Below are 25,806 nucleotides of genomic sequence, written 5' to 3' on the forward strand. Positions count from 1 at the left end.
GTGACATTCTCGGCCCTATCCCTCACCCGAGGGCAAGGAACTAAGGCCCCGTCCACACTGACCCGGGTAAATTTGAAAACGCATCTTTTTTTTCTCCGGTTAGGCCAACCGTCCACACTGAACCGGCGTTTTCGGTCACAGAAAACGGAGCTTTTAAAAAACGCTCTCCAAACAAGCGTATCGTTTTCAAATTTACCAGGGTTAATGTGTACGGAAAACATTTTACGCGGCGTTTTCAAATTTCTCCGTTTTCAAATTTACCCGGGTCAGTGTGGACGGGGCCTAAGCTTGTCGTTCTCGTTCACGTTTCCGTCGTAGTTTTCCTAAGCCCTCTATTTAATATTTATAACTGGAGATGGGAAAAGCGGCATAATAAAACAGAAAAGGGACCGAATATAGGCAGGAACGTTGTGTTCAGACTAGTAAAAGTTTCATATACCGCTTCAACTTTTTTGCAAGTGATGTTTTTTTTTTTCAGACATGTTCTTCTTCTCTCTTTATTGAAGTCTCTCTGTCTGTAGACTGTTTATGTCCATCACTACGTCGACTGTTGTGTACACTGCTTGGTGAATATTTCGCTCCTCTGATGACGAGCCAAATCTTTTCTCTGAGATCTCTACATCGCCAACAGTAGAGAAACGGGTTTAGTGAAGAATTCAGAAACGTTATGGTCTCTGCCAACGGATACAAAAGATGATCAAATAACGCATCGTCCTCGATCAGCATATCTGCGAAGGAGGTGACCATGAGTAGCAGATAACAAAGCACAAGCACCCCTGTGATATAAGCTACAGTCCTGGCCATATGTGTCTCTCTTAAGCTCAACGTTGATTCCTGCGCGGAAATGTTGTTGTCATCTTTACGTGCGTCGCGCGCGCGAATCTCTATGTTGACTTTATTTTGCGCGTAAATTTGACGTTCGTGTCGCCTTATTATCTTAAAAATCTTAAAGTACAAAGCGATATTTAATATCAGACTAAATCCAATGACACCCGAAGCAATGGGCGAGAAAAACTCGTCGTTTTTCACTCTCAAAGCTCTGCAAATAACATTGAATAAAAACCAGACTGCCCATACTATAGACACAATGGTTACCAATCGAGTTTTTGTCATGTAGTTAATGTACTTGAATGGATAAACTATAGCAAAGAACCTCTCGCAGGCTATCAGACTCAGTGTTATCAAAGACAGCCCCACACAAAATATTTCAGTGTATAAGTACGCGAGAAGCGCTTCGCAGTAAAACACCAGATTGATTTTGCCAGCGATGTACACCACAAATGCGGGCTGCACGACTACACCAACCAATACATCTATAAGAGCGAGCGAGAAAATGAGTATGTTGGAAAGAGTTCGGAGAGACGCGAACTTCAGGATGATTATTAACACAAGACTGTTCCCCAGAGTCGCTAGAACTGATAGCAGACCGTTAATTATGCAGATAGCTAGTAGAAAGCCATGAATTGTAGGCGATAATTCGAAGCTGGCCAGCTCCAGAGACAAAGTTGAGTCTTGGCAAGGCTTGGCGGCATTAACGGAGTTGTTCATCTCGGCTTGAATGTTCCGGAAAGAACTGAATAAAATCTTCTAAGCTTCTGCGTTGATATCAAATGAATCTGCGTGTCAAATTAAACATGATTAATTAGAATAAAAAGTGAAAACCATCTTGTTGAATTGAAAATTACGCTGACACGCTGTTAGCCGAATTGATTTATGCTTATTGAGTCAGCAAAAATTATGGCTTCTCTCCAAAATTAAGATATGTTATTTAAAGACCCCGAAACACTCAATACAAATTCATTATTTATTGCCTAAGAAAATCACTTGTATTTTTTCATTGCATTTACAATGCAAACTTCCACCACCAAATATCGGCGAATCGAATATTTACACAGGACAGTAGTTTTAATAATTTTTATTCAGGAAGTTTAAACACTGCAGATTTTAATTTCCTAATCGTATCCATAGCTTATGCCAGCGGGAATTGTTGTTGATCGTATCTTATGAAATACAGAGCAAATATCTTGCAAACATGCGAAACTGTAGTAGGATACATTTTAAACAAAGATATTGAGGAACTAAATTACTTAGGATGTACAATGCAGTCACATTATTCAATCCTTTCTGGGCGGTGAGGTTCATTTCACAGCTTTTCGCTGAAAATTTTCAAATTTGGCTGGATTATTAAAAATGGTTTTAAATATCCCTCTTGCGTCAGTGAATTTTAATGTAGTAGTTTTAAGTTTGCTGTTGTTTTTGATGAATAGCCAACGAGCAACTCCTCAAACTCCAATTAAACCACACACTTCCGAAAAATCTCACAGAGACATACATCATACACGGCTAGTGGTTAAGGTTTAAGCAAACATAAAAAACATTATCAAAATTAGAGTGCAGTAACTCAGCAGTAATACGACAAGATGCATATTCTCCATAAATGACATGTAGTAGATACATACGCACCATTTACGCGTCCCAGAAACTGAACTGAAAGTGATGTCGTTCATAAAAGTTGTCACAAAGATCATCAATAGCTACAAGCCAACAAACATTGAGCGTTCAGTCAGTACATGCAAAACACATCAACTCCTAGTTACCTGTTATCAATTATTCAATGCATATGATGATATTTATTCAGATCTCCAGCCTTGACAGAATGACAGTACCTACTGTGCGGCCAGCCTATTCAACAAGACAAAAACACTTTGAGAAACAATCTTGAATTGTCTATTATTTCACACGGAAGCCACACAGCGGAACGAAAAGTATTATGCAGAGAAATTAAAAAAATCAGGGTGTTAGAAAAGGTTTAATAAGGCGATCGAAAAACAAGAAACTGCGAAGTTCTAGAAGGGGGAAATTAACGCTTTTTTTTTGTTTTGTTTTGAAGTGTAGTCAATAGCGATCAGTCCTTCTGGTGAGATTTGGCGTCTTTAAGTCCAGCTTTTCAAAAGATGTTTTACACTGTAATTTATTTGTTTTCAATTCCCAGCGCCAGATGTTTCTTTGGTTAATTTCTCAATGCACGTACAGAACATTATGTTAAAACAGTCAGTATGTGTCCTGATCAGACATATAAATCATTTGTTGAACAATTATGCATTAAGTCGCTGTTTACGTTTACGCACGAATTAACTCGACATAGTTCCGAAAACATTTATGTTACCATAGACATAGCAGGAAAAAAGCACGTTTTTGAAAATAATTGTAATAGTTGTTTTATCGAACTATCTAGTTTTCATAATAAATATCTAAATGGAAAGCATCAGGTGAAGAAATAAGTAAGACCCGCGATATAAATTCTGTTCTGACAGAGGGTCACGTTCTTGGTACTCTTTCACGAAACACATTCACGTATCACGCAATCACGCTCGCAAAACAAATTCATCACGCAAACACTAAAGGCTGGTTCTCATATGATCGCCCCGATCGTTCGGTCGCTTCTGTCGTTTGCAAAGTCTGAGGTGATTGGAGCAAGCAAACTTTTTGAAGCGACAGGAGCGACAGAGACGATCGGGACGATCATATGAGAACCAGGCTTAAGCATTCATGATTCAGTGGTCGTTGCCAGACGTCGTCTGGGTCGTAGCAATATGCCAAAGAACCGTTCGTGACAGGGTCTTTGAATAGTTATAACAGAAGCCCACACGTTTAACAAAATGTAAAAAGAAATCATTGCACCGTCTAAATCGTGCCTCGTCTTAAATTTTTAAGGGGTACTAGAAAGGTAATTTGCGGTGGGGGGGGGGGGGGGGGAGGACTGATGGTTGACAGCTCCCAAAGCGGCATTGTTGGAAAAATTTACACAAATTGCTACATTTTTAAAAACATAGTTTTAATAGAAAATAAAAAGAAGTAAAAAGAAAAAAAAACCTAAAATAACTTTTAAGTGTTGGATAGCGTTGGCTTCAGCAGTTTTGAATTTGGAATTTTTTTTTGCGCGCCGCCATTTTGGTTCTATTTTAATAAGGGGTAATTGTGTAACGTCATACAGTCCATCATGGCGGCGCGCAGAGATCAAATGTCAACCTTTTGAATCCTGTCCCAGCAGAAATGAAGGATGATCATTTGCCGTCAACTCTCGTGTGTATTCGGCTCTGTGCAGGGCTCAGCTATTCGCTTTCAAGGAAACGAGAAAAGACCGGTAGAATTTAGTAATAACTAAGAAATGGGGTAAAATTTCAGCTGACAGCTCAGAAATCGCCAAAAATAAAACTGATATCGTAAAACTGCGAAAACAAGCTCTGGGCTTGTTTATTTGCTCAGGATCGGGAAGGGCCTATGTGTTTGAGATTTGTAGGCTTATATTTTTGGGGGAGGGGGGTTTATATTAGATCACTCGCAGTGAAAGTGACGTCATCTAGCCTCCCACGCAGTCGTTCTTAGGGCCTGTTTACATGATTCCGGAATGACTTTCATTCCGGAACGAAACTCGTTCCGGAATGAAGTTCGTTCTGCATTTACATGACAGAGTCGAGCGGTTCAACCAAAGGCATTTTCACGTGCGCGATTTTCGCGCGAGATCAAAACAAGGTGGCGCATGTTTCGCGCGAGATCAAAACAAGATGGCGCATGTTTCGCGCAAACATGTTTTTGTGCCCATTAAAGGCCGTATCTGCAATTTTAACAAGTAATTTGACCATAGAGCTGCTTCTTTGGGCTAAACAGTAAATGCTATTACGTTTTTTCGCTCTGAATTCAAACTGTGGACTCCGTATGCGGTTTTATGAGTTGCGATTTCATCTCGGAACGTTTACATGATACCAGAATGAAATGTCATTCCAGAACGAAACTTTCATTCCGGAATGAAAACCGGAATGAACTCATTCCGGAATGACTTGACTTTCGTCTCGGTATCATGTAAACAGATACAAAGAAATGTATGGGGATGGAATGAACTCGTTCCGGAATGAAAGTCATTCCGGAATCATGTAAACAGGCCCTTAGGGGCGATCGTGTTTCACTCCTAGTGGGAAGGAGTGAAACACGATCGCCCCTAAGAACGACTGCGTGGGAGGCTAGACGTCATCAAGACCGATTGCAATCTCGGACTGAGCCTTCAAGATATTGGCCAGCGGATTGAAACTACTATGGCATTCTGGGAAGGTCAAGAGATACAGGAAGGAGGACCTGGAAGTAATGTTTATATGGTTTGTGTCTGTCTAAAAAGTCTGCAACAATCATGTTTGGCAAGAAAAAGCCTTCCGATCCTTCAGCTGAATGGACAAAGACAGGCAGCTTTGTGCACAAGCCGAGCAGAGGATGGCTTCATTCAGATAATTCGCTGATGGAAGGCGGAGTTTGTTATGCTGTCAAAGTGAGTGAAATAGAATTTAGTGATGTTAGCTCGCCGACAAATGTTTTACAAATTCAAGTCATTCAAACATGCTGTTTTTTTAATCAATATAGCGGTGTTTGTGTTTGAGTGACTTAAAAGTTTGTTTCGGAATGGACTTTGCTTTCTTCAATTTACCATAAGTACCATCAGATCGCGAGTGTTTAATTCAGAACATTTATTGTTCGAGCCGCCAAAATGTGAATTAAACTCAAGAACCCAATTAATCGGCTTTAATAGTTAAGCTTGCACATGTTTGATTTTCTTCCTCATTAGTATGTTGGCTGTTTGCAAGTTTTGAAGTCCATGCGTACTCTTCCTTATGATCTTCGACAACAAGTAACAAGGTAGATAAATATGTGATTTTGTATTTAAAGAAGCAGGAACTAATCTCGCTGCGTGGGAGCTGTGCATTATAATTGTTGTGCATAGTTTGCGGCTTACACCATCAGCGAAATGAACAAACTGCATGAATACATGAATAATGCTTTAGGGATTTACAAGTAAAGCGAGATGAACCTTTTTTCTCGTGGAGGACCAGATCTTATGTCGACTAGTTATGATTTTTGTCTGAAATCAACCGGTATGCAATCGATTTCAGTCGCCAATAATATTTGCACCTCTGATTACCCTGCAGCCACACTCAACGGTAACACTAATAATCTCCGCTTAAGCCAGATCATGGCTTGGCGTTCTCTTGTTATCACTGCTGAAAACTTGGAAACATAGTTAACATTATAAGTGACAGGTGTCATTCATAATAATGTGCTGTCAGCCTTTATACTGTATATATGATGAACAGTTGTGTTGCTTTTTGCTAAATATATCTAATACAAATTGAATTTAATAAAGCAGGTAAGGCTAACACTATTGATATAAATAGTATGAGTCTTACCAACAAATAAAAGCTAACCTTTTAAGGTGATGATGTCATTGCTTAATGACATAAGCGATGATGTCATAACTTAATGATGTCAGGCAAGTGGACCAGATCTGTCTGTTGCATACGATCGACCAATCAATAGAACTGAATAGTACTGGGAACTAACTCAAAATACTCCTGGGCAAAGTATAAATGAAAGAGACAAATTATATTTGTAGAGTTCTATTAGATTTAGTAAACAGAAATTTCTCCATTCTTTTTATACAGTCGAACCTCGATTATCTGGACTCGTCGGGACTAGGCTAAATAGTCCGGATAATCGAGAGTCCGGATAATCGAAAGTATGAATATTAATGAGCCAAAAAAAGTGACGAGGGCATCTGACAGGATGCGGTGGTGCGGATCCGCAAAGTTTGCTAACCTGTGCATCTTCGGCGCATTTTTCCACATTTAACAGGAAAAAAAGAAAAGTTGCTTCATTATAACGATAAATCAGTTGTTAATCATCCTTACAAACAAGAATTCCGAAGACATTGATCATTCATGAAAAAATTGGGACCAGAGAGGGAAGTCCGGACAATCGAGAAATCAGGATAATCGAGGTTCGACTGTACAAAGAGATGGGGTAAACAATATTACAAGAAAGTGTTTGACCTTGCTCTATTGTCAGTATATCATACATGTGTATTGGATGTCATGACAAGAAAACACAACTTTGTTGAACAATCATTCAACACAGAAGTAGTCAGCTACTTTTATATACCTTGATTTTTTGACAAATGTCATGAAAATTATTAATCCCCCCCCCTTGTGAAATGTCACACTTCTGCATGCATTGCATGTCATTTACTTAACCAAACAAGATTGCTAACAAGGCTAACAAGGGAGCTATCAGGGTGACTAATTTAAAACATAAACTACAGGGTAGGGTAGGTCATAAGGGTGGTCCATAGACCGATTCAGTGGACCCAAGGACGGCCAGGTCCACAGCGGTGATCTATGGACTGCAGTCCATGTTCTGTGTACTTCTAAGGTTGTTATGAGTACATGTAAACAGATCTCAATAGTTACATTGTTCACAATGGGTTATTCCAGAAAAAATACACACCTCCCCGACGGATGGCAAACTGGAAATTCTCGCGGGAGGGGGGGTTAATGGCTCGGGAAATCCGGGCGGGAGGGGGGGTCTGAACCTAAAAATTCTTCCTCGGGGGTCACTTTTAACTTTCACTCGATAAGTTTGCATAAGAAAATATTGTAGTCTTCCAGTTTATGGTGTTCTTACCTCATATGCTTCAAGTTTACCTTCATAGGTCCTTTTATTCATGAAGAACCAGCGCGTTATAACAACAAATTTCGTTACGATCGTTCGACCGCGCACGCAACGCCTGGAACATTTTTACGGTACCCAGGCCACCCGAGCCCGTGCTTTGCAACATCCTCAACAAAATTGCGAAGGAAAGGCGATCCGGCCGACTGCAGGTTGTACTTTTCTGTATATTTTAGCCAACCCGAGAACTTGTTTTGCTGGCTAACATGCGTATATACAATTTTGCGTATTATTTGGCTTCTTCCACTTTATTATCCATGCCTTACGATCGATATGTGAAAAAGTTTATGGAAGCAAGAACGTGGACATTACGCATGAAAGCTTGAATTCTTGAAAGAAAGGCAAAAGATCCAGTTGACCTACAGACCCATATAGGTAACAAAATTTGAAATTATTGTAGTTCGAAAAGCTTTATTGATAAGCTCAAGTAAATGTCACACGAACAGTGCCAATAGCGGGAACTCGATCTTGTAAACACACGCCAATTTAGGCCGCCTTGTCGCCGACAACTGAGATGATAGTTTTTCTTTATTAGCGCATTAAGGACTTTTTTCACTGTGTTTTTCTTACATTTAGATAATTTTTAAGACTTACAAATTTCTTATCTTGTACTTTTGTTGTGGTACGGAAAAAGCAAGTGGCATTTTCGAGGAGAGTGTACCGGAGATCACTCAAACGTAACACGCGCGATCAAAATAATCTGATTTGAAATGTTGAAATTTGGCCCGCAAAATTCGCGATTTTACCCCAGTTTCGAAAATTATAATAAACAAGGATCTTTTGGATGAAATGTTGTGTCTTTTCTATTGTCTGTTGTTTTCAGTTAGGGCATTTTAAAAAAAAATGGAAATCCGGGCGGGAGGGGGGGTCTAGCGATCTGGGAAATCCGGGCGGAAAGGGGGGTCAGTGTGTATTTTTTCTGGAATAACCCAATGAAGACTGAAATGCTAGTTTTCGAAAAAATTGCTCCAAAATAAGTGTTGACCATGAATAGTAGTTGTAACATTGTAAGCTATATACAGTATAAATTAAATAAATGTACAAATATGTAGCTATAGCAGCATTTATAATATTTCACCACAGGGAAGCCATCTTGAGATGTTCTGAAGCAGCTGGCTATCAATTAGGAAGGAGAAAGAAGGTAACTTATTTAAAGCTCTATAATTCCTACATGTAGACTACATGTACATGTTCTACCCAATGAATGTGTTTGTTTAAATATTAAATAGCAACTGGTCATGCACAGGGCTTGAAAAAAGTGTTGTCCAGGACAGGTAAATCTTCTTACCCGGCAAGTAACTTTTCATTTCCACTTGCCTTATGGGCCAGGGGCCAGGTGAGTCTTCTGCCTACTAAATTGTAAAAAGAAGTAAATTAAGACAAGCAAACAACTGCCTAGAGCAAGCAAAATTTAAAAGCTGTTTGTCCAAAAGGCAAGCTAAAATTCACATTATTTCAAGCCCTAATGCAGTTACAGTGGAACCCCGATATAACGATTTGCCGAAGGGGGCAGTAAAATTATATCGTTATATCGAGGAATCGTTATATTGGGGTTCCGTCCCGTACATTTTACTATTGCCGGGACATAACATATTCATTGTTATATCGGGAATATCGTTATATCGAAGATCGTTATATCAGGGTTCCACTGTATTTTAAAATATTACACGACAGTGCACAGGACCCTCACAAATACAGTAATCCCAATCAAATATCTGCATTAGAGTCATGTACCAGCTCAATAACTTTTCTTTGTTGGACAGGTTATATATATTGAATAGTAAACAGTCATAAAATATGTTTTTTATAATTTTACACATTGTTTTGATTGTTTTGAATATTATTTGCTTGACATGACAAAACACTTATTAATAATATATTTTTTACCAATATTGCAGTCCAGTTGGAGCAAAATTTTACCAAATGACATGTTATGATAGCTAGCTTGCTTCACTGTTTGCAGGAAATTAAAAAATCAATTTAAATAAACTTGATATAAAAATTATATGATAGTCATTTTATGTTCTTACCACCAGGCTCCAAAGAACATACAGAAACTGTTAGGAGGTAAATTAAATAGTTTAAGAGGGCTAAAATTATTATTGATGTGTTACTGAGGCTTTCCTTACTTTTAAGGGACTCGCGCTATATAGGGAAAACAACTGTCTAAATGCTCGCGCAAAATCTGTAAATGACGAATTTAGACTACGCAATTGCTGTAAAGAACGAAGACATTTGTATGTACAGAGGTCGCTACGATAACACTTTTGATTTGTTAGTGCGAAATATTGCCTTCTTTTACTCGTTCTAAATTTGTTAATTTTAAAAAAAAATTGCCTTCTTTGACTCGTTCTTAATTTGTAAATTAAAAGTAAATTCACTTACCGTTAATAATACGTGACTACCTTCTTAATAAATTCGCCATTTGTTGACGCCATTTTGCGCGAGCATTAAGACAGTTGTTTTACCTATATAGCGCGAGTCCCTTAAAAGTAAGGAAAGCCGTTACTGACAGTATGTTGTGGCTTACACCTGTATTTTATCATGTGTACAATTTCATACTTTTCCTTTTTTTGGTGTATAGTAATATATGATAATAAAATAAAGCTACAAACTCTTACTCTAGCTTTTTCATTCTTGTACTGTACCATGTTTTCCACATGGGAACTTAAAGTGTAATTACTAACAATAATATTGAGGCTGTTTCTTTTTCGTTTGATCAATTTAGAAGTCCCTGGCATGGCAAACTCAGGCTGTGCTGTCAATATGACTGTGTCGTCACTTGGTATCAAGTTAACCAGTATTGAAAGTGGCAGAGTTCTCCTTAATCATGACATGCAAGGAATTTCATTTGCTAGTGGTGGAGAAAAGGTAGATGGAAATTTGTGGTTCAAATTTACCTTTCATTAAAAAAGCTTAAAACCAGTTTGATTTTTATTTCCTTTTGTTCGGATTATGATAAGTATAACATTATAACCAAATGACTCATTATTAAAAATTATGTACTGGAACACGTTTCTGCTTTCTTTCTTTCAATTACGCTGTTGTATCTTGTCAGATAGTGTACAGTAAGTGATCACGTGATGTGGGTGGGAGGGGGGGGGGGGCGAGTGTGGGGGTAAAATTACAAGGAAAATAAACACTGGAGACTCCAAAAGGTAGTTGGTCGTTAATGAGGTGGTCAGAATTTAAAGCAATGTTTTCAGATAAGAAATTTATTGCGAGCTTCTGTTCAGGATGCCAAGAAAATTTAACTGAATTAAAATTGTGGCTGAATAATTTTTTCCTTTTCTGTCACAGGACTGTATTGATATGATAGGATATGTAGCAAAAGATTCTGCTAATGGAAGAGGTTTGTATTTGCAGATACATAAATTATGCATATAATTATGTGAAGTAGATAAACAGAAAATATTTTAAAAAGTTACAAAAATTGTTGTCTCTTAAGTTGTTTCTGTTTGAGTCCTAAGAGATACACACACACAAGTAAAGACTAAAACTGAAAATACCCTTCTGCCCCAGTTTAACTCTTTCACTGCTAAAACTTGTCGACTTTTGTCGACATTTGGAGGAGCAGTCAATGAACCACTTGTGACGTCATCAATTTGAAAGTCAGCAGATTTTGGTGATAAGCATCTGATAGAGCTAGGCTTGACCTTTTCACAGAACTATTCATTTTGCGTATCGGTCGCATCCTGACAGAGCTAATCGAGAAAAAGTCAATCACTTTTTGGTGCAAAATCGGTGCTTAAACAGGCCAAAACACCTGTAATAGATAGAGGTCATCTTTTCAGGGTTAACCAATGTTTTAATCAAAGCTTTTTTGGTCTAAAGGAAGGACGGATACAGTAAAAAGGAGTGGAAATAACAAAGCCTCGAGAAAAACGAAAAGAAAAGGAGCAAGACGAAAAAATGGAAAGAATTTTGCAAAAAAAAAAAAGAAGTCCAATTAAGTACAATTTTGTACATTTTTTCCATGGAATCTTCATTAAAATTCTGCTGCATTGTGGAAAAGTGTATTTCAGGCAAAGTTTAAAAGGGAAATTCAGGATTGTAGCACCAAAAATTCCCTGTTTTTTTGAGAAATTTAGCACTGAAAGGGTTAAGTCACTGTGATCTTCAATTCTCTGAAGGTTTGTTATGTGACCTACACTGCTTTCCTTGTAATCAAGACAGGATATCGCCTGTATTTCTATCATGTCAGTAATCATGCAGTAAATACAAGTATTTTCCTGCAGCTTGCTTTGTGGTCGACTGCGGAGGAGGATTAGCCTATGACGTCATCAACACCGTTGGTCAAGCTTTTGAGATTCGTTTCAAGATGTTTCTACAGAATCCACCACTTGCCACTGAAGTCCCTGAAAGGTAAAATTTTAAGGTTCATGTATCTGTAAACTTAACATGAAGTCTAAAAAGCAAGATGCTGTTAATAACAACATTACACACACTATTGTTGTGAGTCATATTGGGGCTGCCTTCACCCTGCCTGGAGCTGTAGATCTGTCTCTGGCTCTGTGTCTGCCACAATCCAGGAGTTTCAACCCGACTCACAAGTCCCTTTCTCTTTTTTGACAGTTGTTTTACGGTTTTTGCTAGCCATTCTTTACAAACGGAAAGATTTGACTCCAAAAAAATTCCATCATCATCATCATCATCATTAATTAGCCTCTTAAACATTTAAATATACAGTAGTAAGTATTTATGGTAAGGCAAGGAGTCCTCGAAGAAAACACCAGGCTTATATGGGAGGCCACCTCAGTTATTAATGTGGAAGTGCGGCTACGTCAATTCAGACTCAACTCATTAAAAATTCAATCATTTTTTACTTTACAGTAGAAAAGCTAGTAGAGCTAGTGATTCGCATTAGGAGAAAATTCCAAAACTCTTGTAAGTTGTTGTTTTCAAAGTCTGAACAACTTTCACAAAGATTTTTTGAGTTAAAACAAGAAGCTGCAAACATACTAGTTAATATGCAACGCTTTCGAGTGGTATACTATGGAATATCCCACGAGTCACTTGTATTTTCTCGGTATACACACGAGCCTTTAGGCGAGTGTGTATACCAAGAAAATACAAGTGACAAGTGGGATATTCCATAGTATACCACGAGAAAGTGTTGTATAACTATTTTATACCATGCCATAGAAAATACGCTTACTAAATTTCGTCGAGAATACAATCGCAGCGTACGATGGGAAGGTTGGGTTGAATACCGTCGAATATACAACAGCTTTCCTGTATTCTGATTGGCTGTATTTTCTATGGCATGGTATAAAGACCATTACGACATGGAAAAAATAGAAATTGACCGGGAATTCTGCCCAAGTAATTATGTATTGAAATTAGTTTAGAGACATACCTTATGTTGAATCAGTTCTAGTTTTTGAGACACCCATAGTGTTAGAGTACCTTGGCCATCTAAAGCAAAAATGGTAACGCGTCCAGGATCACCGGCAGACAAAACATATTTTGAAAAATTACAGGTATGATGTACAGGAATAATGATTTTTTTTTATTATAAATTACTAGGTTTTCAGAGACAATATTTGAAGAGGGCGAGCCTGACCATACATATGAAATGGAGTATGAGGAACCAAAGAATGATGGCATGCATGTCAAGGTACAGTCAAATCCCAGCAATTGTATGCCATTGGGTCTATTATACTTTCGAGAGTCAAATGTTGGTTTTGCAATACTATGTTCTGTGATTTGTTTAAAAAATCTTGTGCCACTCACTAACCAATCAGAAACAAAGCCAAAAACACTTGTGCCAATTACGTGTACATGTATTGGCTTCATGTTCTTATTGGTTTGTCATGAATGCTGTTTACGTTTCTTGTGACTGGCCATTGGAATTGTTTTGATTTTACGGTGTTCAAATGAAAACCACTCCTAGTGACATGTTTGTATCAAATGGGTTTTAATGGGGATTTAGACGATATTTAGTCTAAACTGTGCTGAAATTAGTGGTAAGCAACAAGCCATGAATAGTCTTTAATCATCTAAAGAAAGATGCGACCTTAATTTCCAGATAGAAATCAATCTACAGCTATAAATATTGATTTTTGAAGACACGCGGAAACAATTTGAAAAGTTCAGCGTTAATGTTTCAATTTGCAATCCATTTCCATCTGAGCCATGCACAGCCAAAGATGCTTGTTAACAGTATCAGTGCTTTAAGGTATCACGGAAGGAAAATTGGCGTTATTGCTCTAAGCGAAATTGTGTGCAAACCATCAATGGTAACCCCAATAAAGTATATATTTTCTGAAAGCTTATTGAATAAAGATTGTAACTTTGGATTTTGTTTTGATCATATAGACCATAATAAGCAACATCAGCATTTTGTTTGCAATTATGATGTTGCGCAACTTTAGGTTTATTTGAGAACACATTTACATGAGAGCAAAAACTTTTAGGTGGAATTTGATCTACATAATATATTGGTCTAAAAAACGGTGTCTCAGATTTTTCTTTTCTTGCTCCATTAATTTTTTATGATTTTTTAAACTTTAACATGGCGTTTTTAGGGCTTCTTTAAGATTAAAAATTCATAAAAAATTAATGGAGCAAGAAAAGAAAAATCTGAGACACCGTTTTTTAGAGCAATATATGTAGATCAAATTCCACATAAAAGTTTAGGCTCTCATGTAAATGTGTTCTCAAATAAACCCAAAGTTTCACAACATCATAATTGTAAACAAAATGCTGACGTTGCTTATTATGGGCTATATGATGCAAACAAAATCCCTCATTAGAATATGTATTCAATAAGATTTCAGAAAATATATACTTCATTGGGGTTACCATTGATCGTTTGCACACAATTTGACTTAGAACGAAAACGCCAATTTTCCTTCCGTGATACCTTAAGATGGCAAAATTTTAAAAGCTGGACCATCAGGGCTCAAAATAATTTTTGGGTACTGACCGGTCATGTTGACCTGCCAAATCAATTTTTGCTTGGTCATGTCTTGTTTTTGACTGGTCAAAATATTGAGTATTTACTTTGAAACAATAGCCTATTCTGCCAAAAATTTCGCCTTATAAGCTAAAACACACGTTGTTAAAGATCGCTAAAAGTGTCATTTTATTATGTTCGCTTTTTGAATTTCCATTTCTTCTGCGTTCTACTGCGTTACATTTGTAAGGTTTGCTTTCGGAGGTTTGCTGTATCGTATACATCTTACAATGAGTAATAAACAAAAGAGTGAACTTTGTCATGTAGTACGAGGTACAACGTAATTCGTTTCGCTAACAAACTGTCAGATTATTTGATCCAAAGAGTGGGTTGAATAAGGATCAAAAATTAATTGTTTTCTCGAATCTTTGAATGTGTCATATTTTGTTACTTGTGGAATTTTTTAGGCTTTTTGGCCTGGAAATTATTGTAACTAAGTTAATTTTGAATGTTATAAGCCCGGGAATAAGCTTGTGCGTTGTCATCACAGATAATGTGTTATGTGTTATTTCCGCTAGGTGTTATTTACGCGCGCTAGGTCTATATAATTCGACTTGAACTTGTGAATATTTTTAGGACGCAACGGTGTCACACAACAAGACATTCCGCAGCAAACAATGTCGTGACGTACATGACACAGTAAAAAAGAAGCCTAATTGTGCAGTCCATCTGCATTAATAATTAAAGGCGACAAAAAACAAATTATAAAAAGGCGGGGGCAGCTTTATAGTGAGAACTATTACTAGTTTATTTGAAAGCCGTGTATATATGTGACCGGTCAAAATGACCGACGAACCGAAATTTTGTCCGGACAAATCGTCATTTTGGCAGGACATTGTCCGTTGACCGGCCATTATTTTGAGCCCTGACCATTATTTTAGGTTTCCTATGACACAAATATAAATTTTCAATTGGCTTTTCAAAAATCTGGTAAAATCCATTACAATGCCCTTTTAAGCTACAGTGAACCCTTGATTTTTCGAATCTTGTGGCAAAAACTCGAACCAAATAAAGCAGTTTTCCTTCACTTGGTCGAACACTGTAATGTAATCTCTGATTTCTTGACTTTCTGATCCCTCGTACCAATTATTGTTTCCCATGGAGGTTTGAAAAATTGGGTTTCCACAGCAGTTAATAAGAGAAAATACAATGCACACAGACTAGTGACTTACATTTTATTGATCATAATTCACATGTTCATGGTTTAAAATAATTCAGCGTGGTTTAGCATTTTTTGTAGCATTTTTTCTTCTTTCTTTGGTGGGGCTTGTCCCCCTCTCACCCCTCCCCTTTTTTTCATCCTTCCACCAGTCCTATCAGTGGGGTGCCTTGAATGTGGGCTCTAGTCATTGGGGTGATACTGTATTCCATCTTGGACTTGTCTGGCCAGAGTGGAAGCCACTAGGTAGACATCCCACCCCTCACATGAGAAAGGGGTGGTCTCGAACCATGCGGCACACACTGCATTAAGCGGCTAGGAATATTTCTACTCCCCCCTGAATGGGATGCTAGTCCATCGCAGGGTACCCCCCAGCATTATGTCGCCGGTACCCATTTTAAACCTGGGGCAAGAGAGGCACTATGAGAGTAAAGTGTCTAGGGATCCAAACCTGGACCGCTCGATCCAGAGTCCAGCGCACTAACCATAAGGCCACGGTGCCTCCCTCACATGAGCAAGGCAGTTGGTTTATGCTGAATAATTTCATTTAATCAACAGCCGTCCTCTGATCCATACGCCGCACCACTTGACTTGAAGCCGGCAGGGTACATGGCGCTGAAGACCACGATACCAGATGGATTAAGTGATTATGACAACCCCAATGAACTGAGAAATGCACATGGCTATGATGTGCCTAAAGGATCCTGTGTGGGATACGAGGCTCCTAAGAACCAACCATCTGGTAAGTCTTGTAAGTCTAGGGGAGCAGGGATGGTGCAGTGGTGAGAGCGCTCACCTCCCACGGGTTCAATTCCTGGACTCGGCGTCATAATATTATGTGGGTTGGGTTTAGAGCAGTTTTCAATTGAGTGTCGTAAAACCAAAACCAATCTGGTCAATCACAAACGACACAGACAATCCAGTGAACCAATAAAAACTGGAAGCAAATACATGTACAATGTAGCTGGCACGAAGCGCGGGAAAACGTGCGCGAGCGAGTCACAATTGGTTTTGGTTTTAGTTCTGATTGGCTGAGAAAGTGGCGCGAGATTTTTAAGCCAATCAGTAAGCGTAGTAATGCAAAACCAAAGCAAACGCAATTTACTTTCGACACTCAAGTGAAAACCGCTCTATTGTTGGTTCTTGTCCTTGCTTTGAGGGGTTTTCTCCGGTTTTTCTTTTTTCACAAAAACCAACACTTCCAAATTCCATTTCAATTGGGAATACCAATGCTGCAAGCTTATAGCTTTTATCCTCATCGTGTCTAAATAAAGGTAATTTATTTTTATTTATTATTATTTTTTTATGTGGACTGCGCTAAAATGTATGGTGTGGTGTGTAAAACCAAAGGAAGTAACATAACACTGATTTATGTTACATATGTATATTATGTTAAATTATGAAAAATGTATTGTGATCAGTATGGATGAAAATACTGGACAATAAAAACTGTTTGATAGATTTAGTCCATGAAGGCCTGGTTCACACTAGCGACAAAACGACATTACGGCAAGGTCACGCAAATGCAAAAACACCTCACGTTGATGTTTTATGTCACCTGTGTGAACAACATGACATAACGACATAGTTGAAACATAATGACATAAGCATAACGGCATAAGGAAAGAACTGAACTTTTCTTTATGTCGTTATGTCATTATGTTGCTAGTGTTAACCAGGCTTAACAGTCTGTTTTCTGGGTCACAGTAGAATGTTGCTTGTGTTTTATATTCTAAAAATTGTGGACAAATTGCTTTAAATTAATTATATTACATGTACAGTACCGCTCAAATGTAAGTTGACAGTCTCGACTCGATCCTCGAGACTCAATCCTCGAGACTCGAATCTCGAAATTTTCCAGTTTTGAGTCTCGAGGATAAGTCTCGAGTCTCAAGGATCGAGTCTCGAGGATCAAGAAACAAGGCTGTCTCAAATATTCATAACTCAAAAGGCTTTTGAGGAAACGATTTGTTTCTCGAGGAAAGAATAAAAGCCGCTCGCACCTCATGTACAAGTGTTTCGCGTCCACCTTCAGCGCATGAAATATAAATCTTGCCCGACATGTCACATTTAACAGTACGATATATTTGTGCCGATCGCAATTCCGCTTACTTACCTAAAAGTGCTGACACAAACTCGTCCTTGAAAGCCGTGATCGACGAATTAAATTTAGAAAAGGATGTGAAAAGAATCTGTAGTTCAAACTTGTGCTCTCCCTTGTCAATGTTTCAACCCGCCGTAAGTGCATGTTTTTAACCACAAAGATATTTCAGTTATTGTTTTACAAGTTCATCCTGATTTTTCGCAAATAAAACTACAAATTTCTTTCACAAATGTTCTGTAATTCAGCATCTGAGGCATTCGATGCGAAACAATGTAAATGCCACAAATGTTGATTCGGCAGGACCGCGCTTAAACGACCAAGCGCGCGTTGTTACAGCAGAGATGAGTAGCCGGCATTCTGGCTTCGACCATAGTACAACACTCAAGAGTGCGGCCCGCTTGAGCAATTTTATTCTCGAGAAATCATTCAAGCGACAAGCTCCTTACATGTATTTTTCTCGACTCGAGACCCGATCCTCGAGACTCGAGACTCGATGCTCAAGCCTCGAGTCTCGAAACACGAAATTTTTCGAGGATCGAGGCTCGAGGATCAAGTCTCGAGTTGAGAAAAATAAATAAAAGGCTTGAGGGACTGCATGTCAACTTACATTTGAGCAGTACTGTAAGTGGATTGTTTCAGTGAACATGGATTTGCACAAAAATAATTGGCCCTCATTTACCAAGCTGAATAAATAGAGTACAATGTAGTTTGATATCATAACGGTTTCACAATTTAAAGTCCTGTGCTTTTCTAGCTATGTTAGGCTCCATTTCAGTTGAGTCTGGTCTTCGTGGGAGTAGTGCTGGCCAGCTCATTTTGAACAAAAGTGGCTGTCTATCGAACCCATTCTAAATCACTCATGATTTCAGTTTCAGGTGATTATGATAATCCATCATTGCGGTCCAGTACCTCTGCTAGAAGTAATGGTGTGAGTCAGACTGGTAGCCTGATGTTTGCCGCTGGAGCATGTTATGAGAATCCTGATGGTGTTGGTTTCTATGAGAATCCTCTGGCTGCTCCAAAAGCGCCTAACAGAAGCGACAGTTTAGAGAGACATCCGATTGACTTGTTAGACTCCTCAGTGTATGACAACCCATCCTCTCCGACCTCTGCACCAGGTACTGATTGGAATGACTTTGTTTTCACCTTAGCCAGCACACCTTTAATGTGTGCAGTAAACTATAGTCCTGCAGCGATTTATGTGCCTAAAGATTAAGACTTTCCTCCTGAAAGATGTGAAATGAAGGAGTTGCTATCTCCTTCAAAGTGGAACTGACTTCAAGGGTGGTCTACTGAGTAGAAAATCTAATGCTGCGGTCAGAATTGTTAGTTGCAGTAGCTGGCCAGTTATGTATTACGAACACTCCCTCTCTGGCCTGCAAGAAAATGTTATCCTTGTTGCGTAAATATGGAGCCGAGGAACTGAACTTATGGTTAGACAGTGTGTGTAGACTCTAGATCAAGCAGTCTGGGTTTAAACTCCAGTTGGGGTTATTGTGCTGTATTCTTTACCAAGAAACTTTACTCCACTCTCTCCACCCAATAGGTGAATTAAGTCTACGTTTGAGCCTAGTGGCTCATCAGGCTGGAGGTTATCCTAGAGTAGTTTCAGTAGCATGCAGCGACTAGGAGTCCCCCCCCCCCTGGATGGGATGCTAGTCCATTGTAGGGTTACCCCCACAACATTAAATTGGCTGGTACCTTTGAACACCTGGGTGGAGAGAGGCACTATGAGAGTAACGTGTCTTACCCAATAACACAACACAGTGACCCTGACCAGACTGCTGGATCCGGAGACCAGTGCACTAACCACTAGGCCACCGCGCCTCCCATGACATGGAGTATATACAATGAAAATGGGCACTGGTGACTTGTTATCTGGAGCAACCTAAAAATAATTTGATTAATTTGATTTTGATTAACTTTACCATGTAAAGTACCAATATTCTTATCCGACTAGTGTTTTCATGCTCTGGAAACCTGTATAAGTTCCAGCAGTGTGAGCTACAGTACTTTAATGCAAACGTGCTAACTAAACCCTCCAAGTTACTACCATTTTCGAGCGACTGTGAAAAGCAAACTTTTTTCTGCGTTTTCTCACGTGTAAAACATTCAAGTTTGTCTAGACAAACTGTCGCGTTTTACAAGTAAACCATTTAACGTTGTTTAACGTAAAAAATACTCTCAAAATAAAATAAAAATGAATAAACAATCGCTGATCGCTGTCACAACAATTGCTAGAAATGTAAAGCCGCCCTTTTCTGTCGACATTCATTGAAAAATATAAAAAGTCGACGCAAAAGTTTTCAAAACCATTGTTTCATGTGAAGAAACACACCGGCGGAGCTGTCAAACTTGACATGTTGACGCTCCAAACGTTAATTGGTTCAGTTGAAAAACGCAACGGTTTGTCTAGTCAAACTTGAATGTTTTACCCGTGAAAAAACGCGGAAAAAAGTTTGCCTCTCACGGTCGCTCGAAAATGGTAGTAAGACCATTTTAGTCGCCGTGGCGAATAACATTTTGGAGCTGAAGACTAAAATTTTTCACTGGCGAACAAACTTGAGCAGTCGGTGGCCAAATGGCCACTAAGGAAAAAAATGCACTTGGAGGGTTGTGACTTACAACATTTTAATATATAATATTTTTATTGTCACCTACAGAACAAGAAAATTGGGCCAAATTTGATGAGGAGATGCCTCCTCCTCTTCCACCTCCAATGGCGACAAATCCTGGCAGCCAAGACTACGTGCACCCACGCCCCACCCCAAGGAAGAAGCCCCCACCCATGCCTAAACCATATGCTGCGAGCAAATCAGAGAAACAGCATCAGGCAGCAGCAGCCGCAGAAGGTAAGATGTCACTTTCACACTGTACTCACCAGCGATTACTGTTTTGAAATTTGAGAAAATTAACACTTCAGTTGGCCTTCTTGTTTGTTCAGTTCTTGGGCTACCAAAGAACTGTGATCTGCAGCCCAAGTCAAAATGCAGTAAGACACTACCTCTCTAGAACCTCTATTTTCATTCGCCCGCTGTAAACACTACCTCTATTGTTATTCAGGGCTAGGGGCATTGTGCTGGCCGCCCGGCAACAACAAAATAATTTTGTGCAGCCTACTACACACTTAAATTCATCAAACAAATCAGTTTGCCATAAAATCAAACATACAACAAATTAATGTTTAAACAGCAATGACCTCGGTCTTGTTTTGCTTTTATCTCGAGAAATATAAGCCAAAAAGCCAAAATCCGCCATATTTGAAAATCGCCCCAAAATGCATTGCGAACCATTGAATGAATATACCTTATTACATGAAATTTTCGCGACACGTTAATTTCGCGAATTTCGCGATTCCAAAAAAATCGCGAAATTAAAGTGACGCGAACAATAAGTGTCGCGAACATAACATGACGCGAAAATTAAGTGACTCACATTATGTCAATAATTAAGAAAAAGTAAGTTAAGTGCCTTAAGTGCCACTGAAGGAAGGAATTATCGATCTAAATGGATGTTGTCGTCAATCATTGACTCAAGAACAATAACTCATGCACGTACCTAGCATAACCTACTTGTAGACATTAACTGCTCTATTGTAGCTATTGCCGAGATTTAGTCACACCCTTCCTATTTTGTTAATTTTGACGTTATTTTTTCATCAATGAAAACGCATGCAAAAAAAAAATTGCCAAGAAAACTTAAATTGTGTCTTACTCAAACACGCGAAATTAAAGTGATTCAAACTACAAAATTTTCGCAAAATCGCGAAATTTAAGTGTCGCGAAATATGCGCACCTCAAAATCGCGAAATTAACGTGTCGCAAAAATTTCATGTAATAAGGTAGGTCATGTATGCGAATGGATTGCGTCTCAAGGATGTCTTGCGGAAGAAAAGTAAATTTTCTGGTTGCAAATTAATTTTTTTAACAGCAAATACTGCTGTAAATGGATGGGATCGTGCTGTTGACAATATATTTTCAACATAGTCATTTCTGTACATGTAAAAATGTTCTTCCAGTTACAAACAAGATGGCGTCCAAACCCTCTTGTGGCCAACTAAACCAGCGATCTTACCTACTACTTAAAAACATTTTGTCTGAGCTGCAGTCTGTATTCATTGTTAACTCTCTTCTTTCAGTGCTTAGTCCCCACCCGACGCCGCCTTCTTTAAAGCGCACAGGATTAAGGATCCATCCATCCATTTATCTTTCTATCTATTTATGTATTTATTTTCTCGGTTTAATTAGCACTACCTGCTAGAGGCCTAACAAGCCTCATGTACAACTGAGGGTAAACAAAGTTCTCATTCATTCATATTTTCCCAACAATGTGGATACATTTTCTTGTAGCGCTGCTATTTGAAGATATATAATAGTTCTATGTGTTCCTTAACACTGCAGATCCCAAACCCACTCCCCTTGAGTCAGAAGTTTGGTACCATGGCCCCATGTCCCGCGCTGAAGCAGAACTACTGTTAGAAGATGAGGGAGACTTCTTAGTGAGAGAAAGTAAATCTAAAGCCGGACAGTATGTTCTGTCTGGAGTACAAAACGGACAACCTCGACATTTGTTGTTGGTGGACCCAGAGGGCAAGGTTTGTGCTGTTTGATGCATTCCAAAGCAAAATGAGTGAGTGACTGGGTCGAACAGGCTGGTTTTGAGTCCTGGGTGCAGTCACTGTGTTGTATTCCTGAACCGGTGTCTGACATTTGCTGACTGCAGACTGCACACTAAGAGAATATATCGTGATAACATTACCATTATTGAGAGCTTACTGTAAACAGGCTAACCAAAGTGCTATTCAAGCTACCCAGAGTGAATAGTAGGCTAACCGGAGTGTGTAGTAAGCTACACAAATGTCAGACACCATTCCTGGGCAAGACATTTTACTCTCACAGATACATGTATAACAAATATCCCGATACAATCACTAGCATTGCATTTAATCCGGGTTCGAGCCAAGTGGCCCATACGCGATTGACTCCGTTTTTTCTGTAGTATAAAGCGACTAGGAGTATTTCTACTCTCCCCTAGACCCTAAATGGGATGTTACACCACCACAGGGTTATCCTCCACCGTTAATTCCGCCGGTACCCATTTATACACCTGGGTGGAGAGAGGAACTGTGAGAGTAAATTGTCTTGCCCAAGAACACAACACAGTGACTCGTTCCGGGATCGAACCCGGACCACTCGATCTGGAGTTAGCGCACTAACCATTAGGCCACCGCGTTTTCCACAACCACTAGCAGCCCTAACTTCCATTATCCTCGAAACAGTGTTTGATAGAGTCGTCACCCCTGCAGTAGAGCTTTTACCTTAAAAACAGTTCCACTCTTATTTCTGCTGTTATTTACTCATTGCAGGTTCGAACAAAAGATCGCGAGTTTCCAAATGTTCAAGAACTCGTAGCGTACCACGTCAAGAACGCTCTACCAATTATATCGTCTGGCAGTCAGGTCACTATATCACGCCCTGTCCACAAACATTAAGTACAGCGGCTACAGTCATTTGCTATCCGAGTTCAGTGGAGATATCAAGTACTGTTTTTGCAAATTTCTTTACCGGCAACCTCAGAGGCCTACTCTGGGACTTCAAGTCGCCATACCTTTGGGTGACTTTGTGCGATTAAGGCGACTTAAGGTCCCAAAGTAGGCCTACATTACAAAAAGGTTGTTTCATTTTAAAAGTTGTCACGTATTGTGAACTGGGTCAGTTTTACTTCGTGGAATTTTAAGTGGACTGAGCTAGCCATAGTCGCGAAACCTCGAGTTCGTTAACGGGTAAAGGTTGAAATCCAAGGAAAACTCTCTGAAGTTCGAGTTAGGGATAGATTGAAGGTCTTTCAAGCTAAGGCAGTACTTGTTTTTCTCTACTAAACTTGCTGGACTGCAAAGCAGACCACTAAACTCCATTGTAATATTATTGTACATGAAATGAAGTACGGGTACAAGGAAAGTTAGATGGGGGACTGCTGAAGAGACATGTAGCTCTCTCCAGTACCCTGTGTTCAACTTCTCATCCCCATAGTTATTTTCAGTTTTAGCGACTTCCGTTGTGAAGGGCTGAATAATGCTGTGTGCTTTAAAGGGTCTTAGTAGTTAGGCAAAGACGTAAAGAAAGCATAGTAAAATTGGTTGGCAACGTAACCATTCCTAGCCTGAATTTCAGACATCCCTCTGTGCTCGCCTGCTTGCCAGAAGGGACGTCTGAACACATTTGGGCCTAATGCCGTCTGGTGACGTCACTATCCGAAAACCGGGTAGTGATTTTGATTGGTTGATTTAAAATTATTTGCATAATTATGTGAAATTATGACTGAATTTTACCGCGCGAGGATTGTAATTTGAAAACATTTGGAAAGAGTTCACCTTCCCAGAAATGAATTTATTAGTCATTTACCTTGAGTTTATTACTTTATTAGTTAACCTACGGATGAAGAATAGTTTACTATTAAAACAATTTTATACCCTGTAATCCTTTATTGAAGCGATTTTTCTTTCACAATTTCATGGCCTCGACAGAAACTTTTCCGCATGAATTAAAACCAAAGTGTAGTGACGTCACCGGACGGCATTAGGCCCAAATGTGTTCAGACGTCCCTTCTGGCAAGCAGGCGAACACAGAGGGATGTCTGAAATTCAGGCTTAACCATTCCCAGCTTAAGAGGGAAAAGTACCTAACAGTAAGTGTAAATTTGGGGTTCGGTTTTCTAAAGTGCGCGTGACAAATTATGAAAATGTATTTCTTTTCCACCAATCCGGGCCGGGTTACCCTGGATATTTGGTTCAGGCGCTCTGGACACGTCACGTCACGTCACGTCACATTGTCACGGTCAAATGTATTGTACAGTTGCTAAGACACATTATCACAACATCGCTGTATAAAAGAGTGCAACAGATTTGTTTGTGATTTTAGAGCGGTTTCCATTGGGACTCTTATGACGGCTCTAAGACCAACTTTTTACAGCCAATCATGTCGGTCGTTTTAAGTGCGATGACCAATCAGAACAAAAGCGGAAAAACGTAAATCGGGATTAAGCGCGGGAAAACATGTAACCGACGCAGGCGCGGAAAAAAAAGGGGGCGGCAGCAGGCGCGGTAAAACATTAAACTAACTGACGCAGGCGCGGGAAAATATGTAACCGACGCAGTCGCGGGAAAACATGTAAGCGTCAGCAAGCGCGGAAAGACTTGTTACCGACCCCAGCGCGGGAAAACAAAACCGACAACAAGCGCTAAAAAATAAAAACTTCTTTTGGTTTCGGATTTGATTGGCTGAAATAAGAGCGTCTTTGTTCCGAAATATAACAGTAAGATGCACGAGTTCTTTTAGGCCAAAGAGCTCATTAAAACACTATTGTCAGAATGAAAGAGAGATATTTTATCAAATTTGAAGAGAAATATAACATTCATGCATAGAATGTTGGTCTTTAAGGGCCGGAGATTTTATACGATTTGTAAAGGATTTTTTTCACCCTACCGAACTTCCGTTGTAAGGCCATGCTTTAATATACCGGTTTAGCTTTTACAAATAACGAAAGAATTTCTTTCGGCAGTGTTACATATGTTATCTAAATAATTTGCGCACAATTTACACAACACATGAGCTTTGTAGAAAATTGATCAGTTGAAATGTTTACATGAAATAATTTGTGCTATTCTAGGTGCAGAATTTTTACATCTCAATATAACCAGCTAGCCCTGGTTTGTAGGATTATAGCTTACAATTGAAAATAGTAATAGCTGGTCTATTATTTGGACTATTAAATGTTATTATTCAATGTTCTATCGTCTCTAAGAATGTCCAACTTTACTACCATACCATACAGAACTTGTAGTATAAGTAATTTTTTCTAGAAAGATCACGTTGGGCAGAAAACGCAGAAACTGTCCAATTGCTTGTATTTTTCGTGAGAAAACATAGAATTTTATACTGTTTCATAAATGAAAACATGTCACAGTTACGACAGACGGTATTAACCGTTATTTGTCTATAGAATTATTGAAGAAATGATACCTCAGTTTTTACCAGT

General features: G+C 39.0%; 3 protein-coding genes across 6 annotated transcripts in view; 1 reads left to right on the top strand and 2 right to left on the bottom strand.

The window, feature by feature from the left end:
• LOC144656864 (tetratricopeptide repeat protein 28-like) overlaps window positions 1–25,806 on the bottom strand; it is a 56,097-nt gene that overhangs the window by 23,613 nt on the left and 6,678 nt on the right. The gene's annotated exons all lie outside the window — the stretch shown is intronic.
• On the bottom strand, window positions 426–2,587 carry LOC144656936 (beta-2 adrenergic receptor-like). Of its 2 annotated transcripts, none has more exons than XM_078517197.1 (2): window positions 2,464–2,587; window positions 426–1,616 (listed from the first exon to the last, which is right to left on the bottom strand). In XM_078517197.1, exon 2 carries the CDS (start codon window positions 1,546–1,548, stop codon window positions 475–477), a length of 1,074 nt encoding a protein of 357 aa, XP_078373323.1. In that variant the 5' UTR covers window positions 1,549–1,616; window positions 2,464–2,587; the 3' UTR covers window positions 426–474. The 2 variants fall into 2 exon arrangements, with proteins under 2 accessions (XP_078373323.1, XP_078373331.1); XM_078517205.1 differs by having other exon boundaries at window positions 2,460–2,574.
• The window catches only part of LOC144656883 (SHC-transforming protein 1-like), a 46,925-nt gene continuing 26,234 nt past the window's right edge, over window positions 5,116–25,806 (top strand). Inside the window, exons 1-13 of one of the 3 annotated variants that reach the window (XR_013571409.1) lie at window positions 5,116–5,317; window positions 5,612–5,682; window positions 8,632–8,689; window positions 9,585–9,615; window positions 10,277–10,419; window positions 10,849–10,900; window positions 11,787–11,913; window positions 13,078–13,168; window positions 16,227–16,410; window positions 18,642–18,890; window positions 20,436–20,624; window positions 22,173–22,366; window positions 23,138–24,178. Coding sequence is in view for 2 of the 3 variants with exons in the window: in XM_078517133.1 (XP_078373259.1) it covers window positions 5,183–5,317; window positions 5,612–5,682; window positions 8,632–8,689; window positions 9,585–9,615; window positions 10,277–10,419; window positions 10,849–10,900; window positions 11,787–11,913; window positions 13,078–13,168; window positions 16,227–16,410; window positions 18,642–18,890; window positions 20,436–20,624; window positions 22,173–22,366; window positions 23,138–23,263 (1,650 nt within the window). In the remaining variant the exon portion in view is untranslated. Of the gene's footprint in view, window positions 5,318–5,611; window positions 5,683–8,631; window positions 8,690–9,584; window positions 9,616–10,276; window positions 10,420–10,848; window positions 10,901–11,786; window positions 11,914–13,077; window positions 13,169–16,226; window positions 16,411–18,641; window positions 18,891–20,435; window positions 20,625–22,172; window positions 22,367–23,137; window positions 25,801–25,806 lie in introns of those variants that run through there. The other 2 variants (XM_078517133.1, XM_078517142.1) reach the window with 2 other exon arrangements.

The sequence above is a fragment of the Oculina patagonica genome, chromosome 1 (genome assembly GCF_052425735.1).
Source record: "Oculina patagonica isolate OP01 chromosome 1, crgOcupat, whole genome shotgun sequence".
NCBI lineage: Eukaryota > Metazoa > Cnidaria > Anthozoa > Scleractinia > Oculinidae > Oculina > Oculina patagonica.